Source organism: Plodia interpunctella, chromosome Z (genome assembly GCF_027563975.2).
Source record: "Plodia interpunctella isolate USDA-ARS_2022_Savannah chromosome Z, ilPloInte3.2, whole genome shotgun sequence".
Taxonomy (NCBI): Eukaryota; Metazoa; Arthropoda; class Insecta; order Lepidoptera; family Pyralidae; genus Plodia; species Plodia interpunctella.
Window position 1 is genome coordinate 6,579,066 of NC_071324.2, and position 18,705 is coordinate 6,597,770.

At 33.1% G+C, this 18,705-nt stretch overlaps 1 protein-coding gene across 3 annotated transcripts in view; it reads right to left on the bottom strand.

Annotated features, from left to right (window-relative positions):
- The window catches only part of SLO2 (slowpoke 2), a 75,966-nt gene that overhangs the window by 23,955 nt on the left and 33,306 nt on the right, over positions 1 to 18,705 (bottom strand). For all 3 annotated transcript variants that reach the window (XM_064437008.1, XM_053768850.1, XM_053768849.1), the window contains exons 2-3: positions 3,091 to 3,170; positions 1,284 to 1,383 (exon numbers count right to left, since the gene is read on the bottom strand). In XM_064437008.1, coding sequence (XP_064293078.1) covers positions 1,284 to 1,383; positions 3,091 to 3,170 — 180 coding nt within the window. The remainder of the gene's footprint in view (positions 1 to 1,283; positions 1,384 to 3,090; positions 3,171 to 18,705) is intronic.

Sequence of the window (18,705 nt, forward strand, 5' to 3'; positions counted from 1 at the left end):
GACGCCCTAATAAAAGTCGTTCAGTCTGATGAGCATTTTCTGTTGAAATATAAAAATCGAAGATCTAGAACACCTGATGACCCAAGATGGTCCAGCTAAACGATAGGAAATAAATATATGACGCCTTGACAAAAGTTTTTCAGCCTGATGAGCATTTCTTGTTTATGTATAAAAATCGACGATCTGGAATACCTGAAGAAGTGTCAATGGTCCAGCTAAGCTAAGCTAAGAAGGGGGTAAAATAGGGGTTGCCAGTTTGTATGAAAATTTGCAATGTTTGAAATGAGACACATGAAATTTTTGATTTAAATTTGTAGTTGAATAAAAATATTAATGTATTAATTCGATTTTGAAAATTACATCCCTATAGGGGTGAAATAGGGGCTGCAAATGTGTATGAAACATCGTCATTTTTGAAGTAAGACTCATGAAATTTTTAATTTAAATTTGTAGTTGGTATAAATAACAATGTATTAATTAGATTTTGAAAATTACATCCTTATAGGTTTGTATGAAATTTCATCATTTTTGAAGTCAACATAACTTGATTTTATATAAAAACTGGTGATTAGTATTTATGCGAAACTTTATTATTTTTGAAGAGTCATGAAATTTTCGGCACGCGTTACGGGAAAAGGGAGTGGGACACGTAGCAGTAAATGTTGCGTAATACGACATGGGACAATTTGCAGGAAATGGGACGGGACAAGTTTCGGAACGAGACACGTAGCGGAAATCAACAACAAAAAATGCGAAATTGAATCATAGTCATAAATTTTATCAGTCTTAGAATACACGATAGAATCAAGACAAGAACAAGAATCATAGATAACAAGAATCTATTTTATATAAAATAGATTCTTGTTATCTATGATTCAGTTCAGTATAATAATTTATATTTTTTTTAAATTATACATTATTATACTGAACTGTTTATATGTATATAAAAAAGATTCTTGTAAAATATATTTTAATTATTTAATGAAATCAGATATCAGGTATAATTTATATACGTAATCTAGATTTCAAGGTTGTATTAATTTTTTTATAAGAAAAGATTCCTTCTTCGAATAAATTTTAAGTAATGACAGCTGTGAAAACATTCGGTATTATAAGCTTGATTATTAAATATTATATTTTATACTTAAATATCTATAGATCCACAATGCAAGAAGCCTTTTAGAATGTGTCCGTCTAGCTAATTATTTCCGGAAATCGATGATTAATCTGTGTTAACTGTTTAAAAATGTGTTCCAGATTTCGAAAAAAGTTGTATAGTTTACCAAGTAGCAGATATGGGGTCTCCATCAGCGCAGACACGGAAAATGTACAGCACGCAGGCCAACAGTTTGAAAAATAAGTTCGCTATTCTAATGCGTAAACCTGCAATTAACAAAAAATATTGATTAATTAAAGGAAAAATAGATCCCAGGTCCAGCGAAAATCAATAGCGCAATGAAAAGTAAAATTATAGGCAAAAGAAATAAAATTGATAGATAGCTTTCAACTTCACACTTAATTTCCATAATACCACATGTTTAGATTTGATTATAGGCCGAGTTAAACGATAGAGTTGGAGGAGTACTGTGGTTTTCTAAAGGCCATATTGTGGTAAAGAGTTTCAAATTAAAGTTTACGTAGCAATTATATCTGGGCGCTTAAACTTCTGTACAGGGACTATTCCAGTGTTGTGTGTCTGATAAATGGGAGCTGTACAGTCTAGTTTGAGATTGTGAGATTCTTGATTCTAGCATTTAACTGTGTCTGAGACGATATTGGAACAGACTTGATTTCCTCCTTCCTTTCGATTTCATCCTCCCAGTTCCTTCCCAAAAATCTGGGAAGATTGATATATAGTAGCAAATATTAATTTATTAAGAAAAAAAAGTTTTTGACTTTTATTCATAAAAAGTTACGAAATACTTCGTTAATTATAACATATATTAATTTGCTGTTTTACAAGTGTTGATAATCATCAACACTTGTAAAACAGCAAATTAATATATAATCAACTCTGTAATCAACTTAATCAAGTTGAGCTTTTCTTTGGTTTTCTTTAATTTAACTAACCAAGATTGTAACAGAGATTTCATCTTTACGTTTTACATATATTCGGAATTGACTGATATTCTCCTAGCTGATGCATCTCCATTAAGTAATACTACTCATCTAGACACACTACTAAAGAAATAAAAATATAACGAAGTAAGAAACCAGTAGTGTATTCCAATGAGAGAGGAATTCTTTTCCCTTTTTTTACGGTTAAGCAGATCCAACATGAGCAGTTTTCTAGTTAATCTAAGAAAAATATCCACAGTGGTGCCGTATAATTCAGTGTTACTGACAGGGCAGATATGTTCAACCGATGGAACCTTTAATTGAAAATAACATAGCGAACTGGTTTGAATTTAGTAAAATTGTGAAATTGTGGCTTTTCACATAGCTACTCGTCCTACATTGGAAATCTTAATTTTTAGTCGAGAATATAATTGTTCCGTTCGCATAAAAATATAATGAACTCAATTCTATCACTATATGAGTTCGTATCAGTACGTACGTGTCACACACACAGCAGTGCGTACACTCAGCACGCAATAGTGTTGTACATGACCAGGAAGTGTTTATTATATACCCATTTTTGGCGTAGCTGCTATCACATTTGTCTCTGTAATCACATTGCAATCCTACTGGCGGATTTGAAATCGTTTTAATCCTACTGGATCTGCGTCATTAATGTTTTGCCCTTGACCATTGTGATTAAACATATCCAATGAATGGAAGTAATTAAAATTAATCTGTATTTAAATTAATTTTGAAATAAAATATAGCCTATAGCAATCTTGGATAGTTAACTTACTAATGGTGAATTAAATTCGGTTTGGTAGTTTCGGAGATTACCCACTTCAAACGTACAAATTCCCAAACGCTTGTCTCTTTGTAATAATGATGTATGGATTGTTAAATATCAGATTCTAAATACGTAAATTTATTAATTGTATTACTTTCAATAAAAAATACAATTAAACTCTATGCTAGTTATACACACAAGCATGTGTAACGCTACCTATATAATAAAATTATGTTACTCACTCGATCGTTGATTTTTTATAAAATATAGTTGCAGTCTTTCTTTGAAAGTGTTCTCATTAACGTAGTACTCCACGCGGACCCTGAAACAACGAAATACAATGGTAGAGAACAGAAGTGAGTCATACTTCATGCATCTCATCTATGTCACATTTTTTTGTATGTACATACACTATATATACATTTATTATAATAATTACTAGGCAAACTTGTGGAGGTACTAAACTTAAGTCGTCAATAGTATTTTGGGGATATTTTTTTAAAAATTGTGTATTACTGGGGGCAACTACATCCATACCAATTTCATCTAAATCTGTCTAGCGGTTTAGCTAGACGAAAAAATCACAGACATACAGACAGACCGACTTTCTCAACAATACATCAAAACAAAACAGGAGAAAAAAATCTGAACAATTAATATTCTACATAAAAACAAAATGAGGCGAGAGCCATAGTACAGAGAAAAAATGTGAAAATAAAAAATCTGTCGTTTATCTGTATGTCTGTTTATACACGTTAATCTTCGGATTTACTGGACGGATTTGAGATACAAAATATATAAAAATCGAAGATCTGGAATACCTGATGATGGTCTAGCTAAACTATAGGGAATATAGAAATGACTATGATGAGCATTTTCTGTTGAGGTATAAAAATCGGAGATCTAGAACACCTAATACAGATCCATGATGGTACAGCTAAACTATAGGAAATATAGAAATGACGCCTTTATAAAAATTCTTCAGTCTGAAGAGCATTTTCTGTTTCGAACCGCGAGACGACAGAGCTAAAACTGAGTTACGTTGTAATGGTAACAGGTAACAACAGGTGACATTTTGATTCACTTTTTAATACGAGTACGATACGACAGAATTCTTATCTAAGTTATAACTCAAAATACCATAGATTACTAAGATAGTCGCGGATTATCATCATCCATTATTAACTCTCAAATATGACTTAGGTGGTCCTCATGACCTTAAAATCCAGGGCCGTTGCCCGTACACCTGGGCAAAACACTACCTATTACGGCAAGGATTCGTGCCCCGCCCCGCTCGAGTCGGTTCGTGACAGCCAGTTACGTCTACTGATCCACGACCCACGGTAATCACAATTATACACCAGGATTGCTGGTAACAAAGAAGTCTTAGCACACAGCTAATAATAATCACACTAAATAAAATCACAAGCGAGTTCTTCAAACCTTTCCAACGGCTATGACCCGAATGAATAACCAATTGCATTACTTTCGCATTTAAGCATTATAACAAGCTAGAGTCATAAAGCTCACGCGGACGAAGTCGCGGGCAACAGCTAGTAAAGAAATAAAAAAAAATCAATACACATAATAAAACACCTGGTTGCATAGGTTTTACCAACTTAAAATAAATGAATGAAATAAAAAATAAATGAAATCCCACCAAAAATATTTTCATGTAAAAATGTTCTAATCTCCACATACATTCTAGTTAAAACGTGTGACTTGGCCGTTTTGCTACCGTCACATAGATTTCATAGGCATTCCTTATCTTATTTCTAGAGCAAAGAAACGGCGGGGCTACACGTTTTAACTAGAATGTAGAGTATGTGAAGTTAGGTTTGGTAAAGTTAGGGCGCAAATAATCAAGAATCTTGGCTTTACATGAGATCTGACCACTTTTTTATACATTTTGACTAAAGTGTAGAGTTTGTGAAACAGATTCGACTCGTCTTGGCACCATTTTTAATGAAAATGTTTTTGGTGGGATTTACATTTCCAAACTATCCAAATCCATTGCCGTGGGATTTGCCATAAAAGACTGCTAATAAATGTTTTGAATTTTAATACTGTAAAAATCAGTAGATGGCGCAGAGTGCATGTTATAACACGAAATATAGGCTTTTTACAGTTTTCGTGATATTTATTGACTCTGTACCCGATACAAAACCGTGAAAGTACGTTTGCTTGTTTGGTAGTTTGTACCTCTTCACACTAAGTCTACTCAACAAATCTTGAAATTTCACCTGTGTAGTCAGTCGCATGACTACGAAAAAGGCAACCAAAAAGTGTTATTCCTGTGGGATTTACTAGAAATGACTCTGCATTGCTTTATTTATCCATTCATACAGTCATGGATACAGAAAGCACTTCTAGTTTCCAGCCCAATAATTCCCACTAATTTTCTATTGACAAACACAGATGGTTGCAGAAGTACATCTGAGACAGTCATGCTTTTCCCAGGGCCTGTAGTATGTTTGCCTGTGGTCAGAATTTGTTTGTTTAATTTCCAATTGGGAGAACAACTTAGCTCTCTAACAGAGAAGACAAAATGTATTAAATTCTCTCTCTTAAATTACTCGCATAATGGTATACCTTTAATAGTAAATGGTAAAGTTCTAGAATGGGTACATAGTACTAAATTCCTGGGCATCACGACAAATTAAAGTGGGATAAACATATTGAAATCACGGCCAAAAAACTTAGTACGGCAGCTTTTGCAGTGAGAAGGATCAGACAGTGTACGGACATAGATACAGTAATGGTACGGGTAATGCAGTTGATATAGGATTTTTTTTTTGTATTACAGAAAAAAGCTATTCGTTTTATTTACGGATTAAAACCTCAAGATTCTCTTCAAGAACTCTTCAAATAAATTAACATCCTTACTTTTGTATCTCAGTTTATCTTTGATGTGATTATTTTTGTCAAATCAAATTTACATCTATACAAAAAATTAAACGAAGTAAATAGTGTAAACACTCGAAATAAGCACAAACTTTGTATGAACAGATTCAGGCTTAAAAAGGTTCGGCGGTCTTTCACGGGTCAAAGTGTAAAATTATTCAATAAACTCCCTGCGGAAGTTAATTTGTTCTTAATTAATCTGCCAATGAAAAAAAAATGAAACTTATGTTAAGAAAAATTTAATGGATAAAGCGTATTACACAATTAACGCCTATTTGACTGATAAAAACGCATGGATCCTCCCGACAACTTTATCACTCCACACATGATTTCCTAATTTTTATTTTACTGTTTTTTATTATTTTTTTTTTTATAATTTTTATTTATATTATAATAATTCACATATTGTGTGTGTGATAGTGACATTTAAATTTGATTTGTAAAATATGTACGTGATTTGTGATCGTCAAGTGTCTGAATTACTTCTATTTCGACGAATAAGATTTGTAATTATGAAGTCATGGGAATCGAGTGTGTCATGCTCACTCAAATGGTCAATCTGGTAGTGGCGTCGTTGGCCGGGTGGTGAGGTTCCCTCTATTATGGTTGAGCTACGCGATGGCTGACCCATGCGTCAATTCGTGAACGGGTGCTGCCAGAGGGAACTGACATCTCGTTTCTCATATATTTTTGTGTAAGTTAATTGTGTTTCACATTGATATATATATTATAATCAGCACTCGGATCACAATCATAAACTGTTTTGATATATATACCTTTTGACTATGTACATTATGTACTTTTATGTATTATTAGAAAGGCGAAGCCGCGGGCAAAAGCTAGTTGGAAATAAATTTTGTGTGGAAGTCTTTAGGAAGGCTTGTCCGGATAGAAAATATTATAATTACTAGGTTACTAAATATTATATTATAATTACAAATTTATGAATTATGAAACAAGTGAAATCACGTAGATTTCACTTGTTTCATAATTCATAAATTTGTCTCCTACAAGATCATTAAAAACTTCATTTCAAATGGAAAACACAATTCCGGTATTTAAATCTAGTTATCGAAATTGTGGTTAACCTATTTATCGTCGTTGCGGGCGTATTGAGTAGCTGCGCTGATCGTTTTACGGGTCAGCGCTCAATGCCATGCACACAGCTTTGTTTTTTGGAAGAATCATCAACTTAAAATGTTTGTGAAAACAATAATTTCTGTTTAATGTCTTTTCGAAAAGCAACATGCTTGTTTCTATTATTTTGTTGAAATATTACGAGTTTTAAAAACCTGCCTGGTTTGACTAATGAAGCCATTGTCACTGGAGGAAATGCAGGAATTTGTTCCGATCGTAATAATCTTTTTAAATTTTCTGTATTTTAGAATGTGACATTATTTTTCTCAAGTCACCTAAATGTTATTGATGTGAATTTTCAATCGATTATTCTATAATTGCGAGATTCTTTAGAGGTATCAATCTCATCTAAATATAACGATACCAGATACTCTATGTATGGGTGATACTTAAACAATAGCGAGCGATGGCTTTGTTAAACGATATCAGGTCATTCTAGATCACTACAGCGATAAGGACGCAATAAAATGTGGACATTTTTCAGTATTGTGAAATATTCCAATGACCTACATCACTCCAACAACCTGGAATAACTATAGGTACTTTTTATCCCGAAATTCCCACGCGAAGCCCCCGGGCGTAGCTAGTACCATATAAATTGTGTAAGCCTATGATATTAGCATAAGCAACTCAAGGGTCGGGTAGCAGGTGTTATTTTTATTATAGGCTTTTATTTTCTTGTCATTACTGTGGTTAAAAACGTCATAAACAATATGGGTGGTCAAAATGTCTTGACTTCTTCGGCCATTAGAGGAAACCATCTTTTGTAACCCGATGCGATCGAAGACTTTAATTATTTAGAACGTATTTGTATGAACTTGTTATTGGAATTAACCTTGTCACCAAAAATGTTTTTGGTGACAATGTTGTAACTTTGCAACCTATGTCAGGTTGCATCAGGTTACAAAAAACATTTTAACCTCACACGGAAGAATATTGTTCTTTAAATAATTTATGTTTTTAATATGCACGGCCGACATTGTTTGAATTTTTATCGCTTTCTGGCAAACATGTATAGAAAAGTAGAAAAACTCAATAACATGAAAAATTAAATTGTTGTAATAAGGCAATAATAATTAAATTTATAGTTAATTATAAATTAATAATATAAATATAATAAAATTTGTAGTTATTTCTTTGAGAATAATGGTGAATGGCGGTGAGGCCAGTCAGAGAAAATAGTGGTGTTACTTTGTTATGGATTCTGTGATGATACGCTACGAGGTCAGTGAGCGAACACGCGTGTGGTGTTCCTTGGTGTTTAAATGTGATTGGTCAGTTAGCACGGTGGGTCGTGGATCAGTAAATATAACTGGTAACTATCACGAACAGACTCGTGCGGGGCGGGGCACGGATCCTTACCGTGGTAGGTAGGGATTTGCCCACATGTGCAGGTAACTGTCCTGGATTTTGTGGTCATGAGGACCACCACCTAAGTAGTATTTGAGAGTTAGTAATGGATGATGATAATAATCCCCTGGTATTATGAACGGTAACTTGAGATAAGAGTTCTATTGCCTGTTCCTTGGAAACTGTGCGCATTATTTTAGAGAAATACCCTCATCCTGACAGTTAGCTAAACGTCAGAAAGTAAGAAGCCCACGGAGTCGGCCATGTTATTATTGTTTGTGGTTTAACCTGCGGGCTGTTGTTTTTGGGTTACATAATCCTCCGTTATTCCGTCATATTTATAAAAGCGATTTATAAAACACTCACTCACGTATTACGAAATCGTAAATCGTACGAATCGTAAACTACTGAGCCCGTGAAGATGAAATTTTGCAGGAAGGTAGATTGTGACTAGGAGACGTCCGCCAAGAAAGGATATATCGAAATTCAGTTTTTTTGCCAAAAAGTTGCCAGTTTGTATGAAACTTCGCCATTTTTGAAGTGAGACATATGAAAATTTTAATTTAAATTTGTAGTTGGTAAAAAATAATAATAAATAAATTCGATTTTGAAAATTATATCCCTGTAGAAGTGAAATAGGGCTTGCAAGTTTGTATGGAATTTTATCATTTTTGAAATCAACATAACTTGAAATTTTAGGTAAAAACTGGTGATTGAAAAGTGGTGATACTAGAACTACTGCTAGAATTTGAAAATTGCAGCTCTAGGGGAATGATGTAGATATGGAAATTTATGCGAAACTTTACTTTTGAAGAAAGCTCCATAAATGTTCGGCACGCGTTACAGGAAGCGGTAGTGGGATACATAGCGGGAAATGGCATGGGGCATGTTGCGGGAAACGACATGGGACAATTTAAAGTAAACGGGACAAGTAAATTTTCGGAAATAGACACATAGCGGAAATCGTAGTGGAAAACAGTAAATTGAACTACAAATGAGAAAAAACACGAATATTAATCATAGTAATAAATAAATTTTACAAGTCTTAGATATACGCGCTAAAAGAAAAACTGAAATTTTACTTCGAATCCTTTTATGAAATTTTAATTAACGCGTGTGCAGCCCCGGGCAAAAGCAAGTAAAGTATAAAATAATTCTTTGAACTTTTTTGTTGAAATCGTTTTTTTAACTCCCTTTATTTTATTTCTCGCATTAATACTTTCAGTCCAATTTACACGCACTCATACTTAAGAATTACATTGTTCTCCACTGAATGCACATCTCAATTCTGAGATTTTTGGGTCACAATTTCATTCTTACAAAACTTTCATTATTTTTCCATCAAAGCCAAAATGTATTTGTTTGTTGGAAATTTATTTCGATGGTATTTTCTCCCTTCAAATAAAAGGCTACACCTTGTCTTTGAGTAGAAATAAACTCAATATCTCCCTGTTTTGAATTAATTTTTATGTTGATCAAGATTAATTATTCAATCTTGGCGTTTGTTGTATATTACTGGCATATTCAAAACTTGATTTTATCTTTCCTATACATGTTGTTGTACACTACATGACATTACTTTCTTACTTCAATAAATAAAGACAAAACTATCAGCGTCGATATCAAATATCCTAATATCTGTATTGTCAAGAACAGTTTGATTATTTAAATATAAAACGAGTATATTGACCTTTTGTTACTACGAGTACTTGCATTAAAAAGTGGCCAGTTCCGGCTGTAGATATTAACGTAGAAATTATTCCTCTACAAATAACAACATAGAGTTTTAATACGAACTAAACAGTTCGTATTAAAACTCTATCGTATTAAAACTCGTATTAAACGTAAAAAGTATTTACTTTTTACAAACGTAACTTTTTACGTTTGTAAAAAGTATTCAATTGAAACCGATTTCGAATGAGTACGAATTAATTCTCCATTGAAACTGGTTACGGACAATGATGATAAAGTCGACGTCGTCGAAAAATTGTCGACGGCGGCTGAAGGGGTCTTGAATTGTAGAATGCAAATGCAATACACCATTTTAAATAATCGAATCTCAGAATCGCTATATAAAATTGGTGCATTACATATTTTTGCAGGTAGTTGTACAAACCACAGCGTTGTCGATATCAAATAAATATTTTGAGCGCGCGCGTTTGCTTTGTGCGGCCGTGGCAGGAAAAGCCCGAAAAATGTAAATATTTATGTATCCGACTCGCACTTGCTCGGTTTTTGTTAATTCATATTTCTCTGTATCCCTCATTATCAATGATGGTGATGTAACATTATGAAGAGACGAATTTCTATTTTCGTTTCGAAAAATTCACACAATTAGTGGTATTATCGTAAAACACCTTTGAACGTACTTATATAATGTGAATGATAGCCATTATGTTTTATTAACCCAATACTTAAGTTTTACGACGTATATAACCAGCATAGCGTTCTTAACTATAAGAGCTGGTGTAAGTAACCTCGTCATTCAGCTTCGAAAGTTTACAATAGTCATTTTGTCCATTCATTAAGATATTCGAAACCGAAGTTGCGAACCAATACGTTTTTGCTATAGTTATATAAATACAGTATTACTTCTTTATCTTTTGGAATTGCTGTTGGTCCGGAATACATAGGACAGAATGCAGCCGACTTGGTTGTAGTTATGCACCTGCGTAGGGTCGGGTTTTTGGTGTTGCTAAGCGGAATGCACAGCAACCGCTAATCCGTAAGGATACCTCACAGCACCTCCTTTTATGCGCTTTCGATAGCGACAAGTATGACCGACTGGACTAGGTAATTGCGATACTGGGGGCAATTTATTGGAGGGGAATTATGAACGATCAATTATCAACGATATATCAGCTTTCAACTTATTGTAATCTGGTTTTTAACAACAAAGTTTAGTACAGAGTGGAAATTTTTTATTTCAAGGCGGCAACCCTTTTGTCATCTGTCTTTACAGATTGTTTTACAAGTCAATCCGGTGGCATTATTGTCATCCGAAAAAATAATAGTTGGCCTTTGTGGTAAAATTTTGGTCTCATATCTTGGTACTTAAAATTTACGGACTGATTTCCCATTTTTATTACTCGTGAAATATATTTCTTGTTGAATATGGGAATCTCTCTTCCTGTTTTTGGATCAGGCCATATTATAGTCATATTGTATCATTTATATTCAAGTATTGTGGTCTTTTCAAGTAAAGCTTTTGCCCATAATAATTTAATAGATTCAGAGGACTTCACTGCTTCTAATAATGACATAAATGGAATGTCTCTAATGCTCGAAAACAAATAAAGTTTTACCTCTTCAGCATTTCCCCATTTTACATTGAAAAATTATTATTATTATTTATGTGAAAAATAATTATAATTTTCCCTTTTATAAGTAATTGCCCTTTTTTATTCGCAGGCTTTCTTTATTCTAGTCTAGGGGGAGTAAGATCATCTTTTAACGCGATTTACTTACTTGTTATGTGGTCAAAAAATAGATTTAAACACCGAAGTCACTGGCATTGACGGAAGGGACAATCACAAGGAGTAAAGGTGTCATGGGTCAATCGCAGGGGCGAAGGGGACGGTGACTGGACGAGCAGACTTCGCAGGCAATCGACTCCAGCAGTACCTAGGTGGTCGGCCGATCTCGGCATCAGGTAGCGGTCTTCAGCAAGTTCAGGCTCCAGGAGTCTTCCTTGATTTATTGCTCGTATCTTCTTTTTAATAAATGATTTTACGCGAAGGCTAGCTGGGCCTCCTGACCTCGGGACATGGCTTTGATCTCGCTCCCGCGCTCTACTCAAGAATAAACGCAGAAGTGACTGCCTAAAGTAACAGTCCGTGTGTTTTTATAGCCGACGGGTCCATGTCACGAATTTTTCTCATAAATTTCAAATTGGAACAATAAAATTATACAATGAAATTTTAGATACATTTTTATAGAAAATCTTGTTTTGGTTGTCAAGACTGCCATTTTTGATGTTGTTCAGTGTGAAATTATTTTATACAATAAACCCTATAACAAAGCTAATTTAGGGGTTCTAAGAGTATATCTAAGCAACCGTTAAAAATCGTATATAAAATCTATAATACAAGGAATATTTCATGATAGCATATAAAAGACAGACAACAAATTAATATTTACACATAATACTCTAGGAAATACATAATACACACCGTAGACCTCAACTGCGACCTAAACTGATCTTCATCGCAAAATCGTACCATCGACGTAATTTTTATTACTAAATGCGATTCATTTTAGGTTCTTAAATTGAACTGCGCTGCATTTGAATCGTTCCGTAAAAGGTGATGGTATGCCTGCAGTTATTTGAAGATTACCCGGCAGACTCGATGTTATCCCTGACACTGTAGATTTGTATATAAGTACCTGATACCTCACGAAAGAATCATTATTTAAGGATCTGTTTGGCGAGTAAGGTGCCACAATCTATTACACACTTCACAACTGTAATATAAAGTACCCGACCATCCACCAAACAGAGACCAGCAGGCCGACTATGAGCATGTGTAGCAAAATGGAAAGGAGATTCAGAAAGGTTAAGTCTAAACCTTAGTCTAGTTAAGTCTTTTGTATATATTTTTTGTAATTTTGTGCAATAAAGATTTTAAAAAATAGTGTCAAACTACTGTAATGTAAAATTAAATTACTTCCAATAGGGTTTGCACGCATAGTGTGGTATTAGGGAATGAAATTCATCACACATATTTGAATTTTGTTATTTTTTTATGTCACGGTTTATTTAATAAAATACATTGAAAAATGCGGCAAGCATAGTACTCTAGTGCAACGAGTAATTATTATTCTAGAGTAAAGAGACCACAGACACAGAGTTTTATATCTGAATAATCAATAATTTATTCATAACAATTTTAATTCGGTATGTAATTTAATGATTCCAAATCCATTTCGAAATCTTATCTTGGTAAACTGTATTTTTCAATTAAAATTCCTTAAAACTAGATTGAATATATTTTTAATATTAAACAAACATTGTTTGATCGATTAAGTCGACCTATTCATTTAAAACGTACAAGATTTTTAATATCTTGGATAATAATGGATGTTACCATATTCCTAAAGCGCGACAACTCGAACAAATAGAATGCAATAGTCAATCTGGTTTCAAATTAACTGCATTTTAGGGTTCTGTGCCTATCAAAAAATTCGAACTTGATACATTGAATGTTTGCCATTTTACAAGGGAATCAAATCAACTAGGTATTTCCCTAAAGACATGAAATTTGGCAAAAAGTAAGGTCTTAAATAAGTAAAGGTAAATAAAGATACGATATTATGAAAATCGTAAATATTAAATACATACATAACAAAAAACACTGACTACCGATATATATACACTATATCTCCATAAAATAATCTTAAGACACTGTGAACCCTAGCGCCACCATCACATTTTTATGAAATTCAAACGGGCGAAGTGGCAGGCATAAGCTTAAAAAATAAGTGCAAAAGCAGAAAGTCACCATCTGCCTAAGTTAATCTCGTCTAAAACAGCAATTTACGTCTTACTTAAATTATTAGAATAAAAACATACAAAAAGTTTTGGCTTCGGACCGCTAATTCAGAGATTGACAGACCAATGGACCCATCATGGTTTAAAATCCGTACCATTATAATATTAATAAATTCAAATCCCGCCACTTGTACCACAACTAAACCCTTATTCTTTTGAATCACTTTTAAATTAGACGGTTATGATTTGGTACCTACGTACCTATATAATATCAGTTAGATTTACCTCGGTATTTTGTCGTAGCTGTCCCAACCCGTTAGGCAGTTGTACGAGCTGTATCTACTGACTGCAGTCATGTTGAAGGTCTCGTCATAAATAAATTCGAAATAATTGTAGAATGATTCGATCGCTTATTTTTTAAAAACTGCTTTCATGTTGTCTCTGTAATCTCAAGTTATAATCCGTCTTATGTTCAATATCATCTAAATCTATCAATAGTATTTAAACCAACAAGAGGCTATTAGTTATCATAGGGCCTTAGACGACACCATCACGCTCGTACATGCAGGCGGCTCTTGATGACAAATCCTTTCACCCCCAACTACAAAAACGTACTGCGTGACTTTACTTTCATATCCATTTAACCTTCATTTATTTAAAAGCTTCATAGTAAATTTATGCAAAATTACTTCAACTGAAACACTTCACTGTATAAACCTAAACGAATTTAATCAAAATGAATGGTATGGCCTTACTGTTGTCGTAAATTGAAATATTGTTTACTTTTCTTATTTTGTTGTATTAATGTTTATATGACATTCAAACATTGTTTTTACATATCTTTAATGCATTAAAGGTTTATATTATTTATTAAAATAGAGTTAATATCACTGAAATAGATTACACTATGTCGGAAAAAATTATTGAATTTCACGTAATGAAAAGTCCATATTTAAAAACGCCACGAGATAATATAACTGACAAACCGAATAAGTTAGAAGTTAATGGCAATAGTTTGTTAGATATATTTGTAGCAAGTGCGCGAGACAAATGACGCGGTATACGTCTCGTCCTGGCTGACACGCGACCGGTTCTGCCGCGGCCGCCCAACGTAACCGACACCACTTTGCCGCCCGCCCTCGCGCGCTGGCCGCCCAGCCGTGGCCGTGGCGAGCTTCAACCGGTTGTAAGCTCTATGCTTTAATGCATAAATGATGTTTAGTTTTTAACTAACGTTAGAATGTTGAAGGTAACAATATTCCAAAACATCTAACATTCAATATAAGACAGAAAATGTATTTCATTATTAAAAATGCGTTTTAGATAAAATTATTCATCTGATAGCGGTATATCTGGAGGCACGGGAGTGCCTCCGCCAATACGAGATGGGCACTACCTACCTTTTTTCGAAACATTTCGTCGTATTTTTGAACCTTCGTAACTTTGGTTTGGATAATGCCAGATTATTAACATTTTTAAGATATAATACCATGAGTACATTAATTAAACATACAAAGTTTGATTATCGTAGCTAGTATACTTTAGATTTTATAGATGTCCAAAAACCCTTAATTTCGTCACTGACTGATTCACTGATCATCAAAATTGTTAGAGTACTTCCTGAAGTCTTAAAAGCTGAAATTTTGTATGTAAGCTAATATTAGTAAAAAAAAAAACAAAAAAAATAAAAGTTTAAAAAATATATATAAAAACAAAGTAAAGAAAACAAAAAAAATGTGGGAATAAAGAAATGCAAAAGTTAAACTCCTGGTTGCATAGGTTCCACAAAATTACAAAAATAAATGAAATCCCAACAAAAACATTTTCATGTAAAAAAGACGAGTCTGGTTTGCTTCACAAACTTTGCTCTACGTTTTGCTACTATCACGTAGATTTCATAGGCATTCGTTATCTTATTTCTATATGAGTACAGAAATAGCCAAGCCGTTTTAACTAGAATGTAGAGTATGTGAAGTTAGGTCTGGTAAAGTTAGGGCGCATATATCACGAATCTTGGCTCTACATGAGATCTGACCATTTTTTCATACATTTTGACTAAACTGTAGAGTTTGTGAAGACAACTCGTCTTGGCGACATTTTTACATGAGAATGTTTTTGGTGGGATTTACTATGTTCCAAATTTCAACAAAATCTGTTCACGGCATGTAGTGGAAATGTTATAGACAGATAAATTTTCATATTTGTATTAGTATGGAATTATTTATAATAATGCCAAGGATGGTAAAGAAAATATTTAAATATTTGCGTGTGATAGATAGTCTTTTAAACAGTCGAATTGGTGTTTCTAGGTCTCATATGTTTTATAATAACCTCATGCCAATAGGGAATTTCATGTTATTATGGCCTAAATTAATCAACTTTTTAACGTGAAAATAAAGTAAAGAGGTATGAAAATACATATTCAATTTATTTTATAAAACATAATTTAAAGTATTGAATAAAATTGAGCAGTTTCAACCCAGTCATTTTGCGCGAGTAGATGACGTCGTTTGACACTTTGTTTAAGCAATTAATAAATGTTGGAAATCGTAGGTGAAAAAAGAAGACGGAAATAAAAAATAAGAAGGGAAGAATAATTAGCCACTTGGTGTGACACGATTCCTCATTATAAGTATTCTTGAAGGAAAAGTGAAAGTGAGAAGAGATCCAAGGAGAGCGAGGAAGAGTTATGCAAGACACTTGAAAGTGAAGGCAGGTGCCGTATTGAGACTTTGACAAGAGGTGTGGCGACTACTCCATCGACAAGAGCATAGCTCTTAAAAAAATATATTTTAATTTAAATAAATTGTCTATAAGCAAAACTAAAACAACTTATAAAATAAATACTTATTACAATAAAAGAAATCCAAATATTTATATGGATTTACTAGTAATATTTTATTTTGCTGAGGCATATAATGGTTAAGGAAATAGTTGTGTGTCATAGTCTCGTATACGTTCGAATTGACATTTCTAGGTCTCAAATGTTTCATAATGCCAATTATGAAACAGGCAACGAATAATGCACCTGTATATTACACGAAAATTTATTACTAGTTAGTAATAATGAATTTTTCTGACTTTACCATCTACCCTACGGTAGATGACAAGGTCAGAAATCAAAAATATGTAACTGATATAAATAAAGCATTCCTTTAGAGATTTTAAGGTTACTGATGACATGTGGAAATGATGAGAAAATGCCAAAGGCATGGTTGACATTCTGGTAAGATTAAAAGGAGTTTTGTTACCTATAAGAGATTGCTCATATGTACCTGATTTGCGAGTTAATCTGTTGTCTATTAGTAAGTACAGAACGGTTGGAAAGTGGTTTTTGATTCTGATGGTTGTAAGTTGATTCACTCATCGATGGGCCAAATTACGAGTAAACTTGTGTTTTAAACTAAATTTAAAAATAAAAATTATATTATCAATACATATAATAAAACAGTAGAAAAAATCCTGTACTCTATCACCTAATTGTGTTTTTATCTAAATACATTCAATGTACAGGTTTTTTTTCTACTGTTTTATTATATGTATTGATGATATCATTTTTATTTTTAAATTGAGTTTAAAAATGGTATTTTTCAGTTTGAAAATCATTAATTGTTCAATAACCACTGACAAAAACAATGTTCTTAAATGTTGAATGAAAAAAAAATCTTCAAACGTTACCACGTTACCTCATTTATGATGAAAACATCATTATGATAAACATTTTATTTTGAATTTAGAGATGAGTTAATGAAATGCATGCTTAAATTAAAAAGTGGAGCGAGAGTATCGTTAGTCGCCAGTTGATAAAATAATTGAGTTTTCTTTGTATAATTAATGTTACTTAATCAATTTCCAAACCAATCAGCTCTTGCTAATCAGTGAATGAAACCAACAACGAATTCGATTTCGGTTCGAATATGTTAGTAATGTGAAAGACTAATTGCTTTTTTCTTCGAAAAAGAAATATGCCGCACGAGTGCACGAGTTTGAATATAAATAAAAGACCATTCTTATTTTCTTGTCAATACTAAGGACATCGATTGTTGGAGAGCATTGATTACGTTTCTTTCATTCGCACGTTTATTGAAATAGAGTTTTAATGAAATTCAAAAAGTTTCGCATTTGCTTTCCCAACGATTTCCGAATGTGTTTTTGGTTTTTGACTTGTGTGAAGTCACATGTCACTCAACCATCACCAAAATTTGGTGTAAATACGAGTAAGTTAATTTCAGGCCAAAAAAATATCTACTCTCAGAAACGAGCAATTATATTTATTCTGCTATTTAGTTGGATAACCGCAAATATTATTTCATAACCATAAGCATACCTGCCATACATTCAGAAGTGTTCAGGTAACACAATAAAACCTTTAAATATATATAAATCATACAGTTGGAATAAGCCGCAAAGTAAGTTCGTGACTTGTGTAGTAGTATATTACAACGATACTATTATTTTATAACATGTAAGGATTGGAAAACACATAATTTTTTAGGTTTAATATTACAACACAAGTTATTTTATTATTTTTTAAAGAAAAATAATAACATTACAAGCTGCCGATTACCTTTTGAACATCTGAAATCACTTTAATCACAAGTCAATTCACAACTATAACAGAAGAATAATCTCCATTATCCGTTAACGAAGTTTGCCAAAGTCGACCGACCTACTTAAGGCGGACTTCCTTACCAGTAAACTACATGAAAATTATATGAAACTTAATCTTCATGACTTCGGGCCCTAATAGGTTCAACCAGGTTTCACTTAGGTTTTTAGAGTTGATATGAATGAATGAAAATATGAATTTTAATCATAGTAATAAATAAATTTTACAAGATTTACAATACGCGATAAAATAATTGAAATTTAACTTCGATTTCTTTCAAGAACTGAAATACACGGGCATGAAGCCGCGAGCAAAAGCTAGTTAAATTAGAAATACGAAAGTGAGGATATTTGTTACTTATGTGGA